A 1858-nucleotide genomic window follows, 5' to 3' on the forward strand; every position below is an offset into this window, starting at 1 on the left:
AGACCATGATGAATATATGAATAAATGAGCAACCAGCTGTAGCAGTTCATTTGGAAGGTGAGCTTTTGCACAAGGATCCAGATCTACTGAAGATAAGGGAGCAGAACTTGACCTACTGAAGCCATTCCTGGGACCCGAGTTCACCTGAGGCTATCAGAACTCTGCAGCACCTGCAGCCATGCTTGGAGACATCCTGTCATCTGACTTTAAGAACTGCCAGTATAGGTGGTGTCATTTACATAGAATCTAAATTACTCAATCCAATCCATTGTCCCTTGGACAAATATCCAAATTTTCCTTTTTGCCTTAGCTGAGGAGGAAATCTGGCTTCTTACTCAAGCACATCTTCAGGGCTCCATGGATATCTCTGTTTCTCAGGCTGTATATGATGGGGTTGAACATGGGTGTCAGGATGGTGTAGAGCAGAGAGAATCCTTTGCGCAAGAGTTGTGAAGAATTGGCTGAAGGCACAAGGTACGTGGCAATGAGTGTCCCATAGAACACCGTGACCACAGTGAGGTGGGAGGAACAGGTGGAGAAGGCCTTTCTCCGGCCTGTGCCAGATGGAATTCTTAGGATAGCAAAAAGAATGCAGGAGTAAGAGGCAGCAATGAGGAGAAATGGAACCAGAGTTACTGCTGAGGAGGTGGCAAAGGCGATGGTCTCTGTCAGTGAGGTGTCCATGCAGGAGAGATGGACAAGAGGGGTGAAGTCGCAGAAGAAGTGATCAATCTCTTCTCCACAGAAGGTTAGTCTAGACAGCAAAACCAAAGTGATTGCTGTAAGGAGGAAGCAGCAGAGCCACGAGCTGGCAGCCAGCCTAATGCAAAGGGGGCCAGTCATGAGGACAGGATAGCGGAGAGGTTGGCAGATGGCCAGGTATCGGTCATAGGACATCACAGCAAGCAGGAGACACTCTGTTGCAGCCAGGGATCCAAAGAAGTAGAATTGGGTTAGGCACCCAGCCACAGAAATGGCCTTCTGTTCGGCTATGATAATCAGCAACATCTTGGGGACAATATTGGAGGTATAGCAGATCTCTAGAAAGGACAAGTTCACCAGAAAGAAGTACATGGGGGTGTGGAGGTGCTGGCTGAGCAAAACTAGCAGAACAATAAGGATGTTTCCAGAAACAATTAAGACATAGAAAGCAAAAAACATCACAAAGAGGAAAATATTTAGCTGTTGGTTGGAGGAGAGTCCTCGAAGCACAAATTCCACTATGGTCGTTTGGTTTTCCCAGGGAAGGATTACCATGCCTTGGCTTCCCCAGGACACCCAGTGATAAGATGTGCAAAGTACAGAAAGTTCTAGCTTACATGTAGACCATGGTCTGACAGTGGGTGATTTTCATCCCCTGCTCAGGTTTTTGGAAGGGTTTTTATTTAAGTAGAGGAGTATCATCTTTTTTTCCAAAGCCTGAAATGGTAAAGAAAAGAATTTTCAATAAGAACTTATGATGGCTCCAATCCCTCCTTCTTCTCCTGACTGTGTCTTCATTTCATCAGGAGTAATGTCAGGCTTTGGGGAAAGCAGGACATTGAAGGAAGGGGAAGAAGAATACAAAGGGGAGGCAGGACAGAGGAAAAACAAAGGGAAGAAGAATCATCTGCTGTATGCTCATTCTGAATGCACTACAGTATCTTGGGGAATTTTGGAAGGAAAAGAAGATCTAAAAGGAAGGTAGGCACATTCCAAAGAGTTTATGAACACTCAGTCCGAACCTAGAAAATCAAGGGCCCGGGCCAAAGAACCCTCCTCTTCCTCCTCAGGCATTGGTTATACAGGGATCCTATCCTACCTATGGTCCCTATCATATCTGCTATGCATTTTTTCCCTTTCAGCTTCTCAGGGAGTT

General features: G+C 45.9%; 1 protein-coding gene across 1 annotated transcript; it reads right to left on the reverse strand.

Annotated features, from left to right (window-relative positions):
- Window positions 1-306: 306 nt before the first annotated feature.
- LOC309843251 (olfactory receptor 11A1-like) lies at window positions 307-1257 on the reverse strand (the record flags this gene model as incomplete). The annotated part of the gene is made up of 1 exon (XM_082688579.1): window positions 307-1257. One exon carries the CDS (start codon window positions 1255-1257, stop codon window positions 307-309), a length of 951 nt encoding a protein of 316 aa, XP_082544705.1.
- Window positions 1258-1858: the final 601 nt, after the last annotated feature.

This window comes from Mustela nivalis, assembly GCF_964662115.1.
Source record: "Mustela nivalis genome assembly, chromosome: 10".
NCBI classification, from domain to species: Eukaryota; Metazoa; Chordata; class Mammalia; order Carnivora; family Mustelidae; genus Mustela; species Mustela nivalis.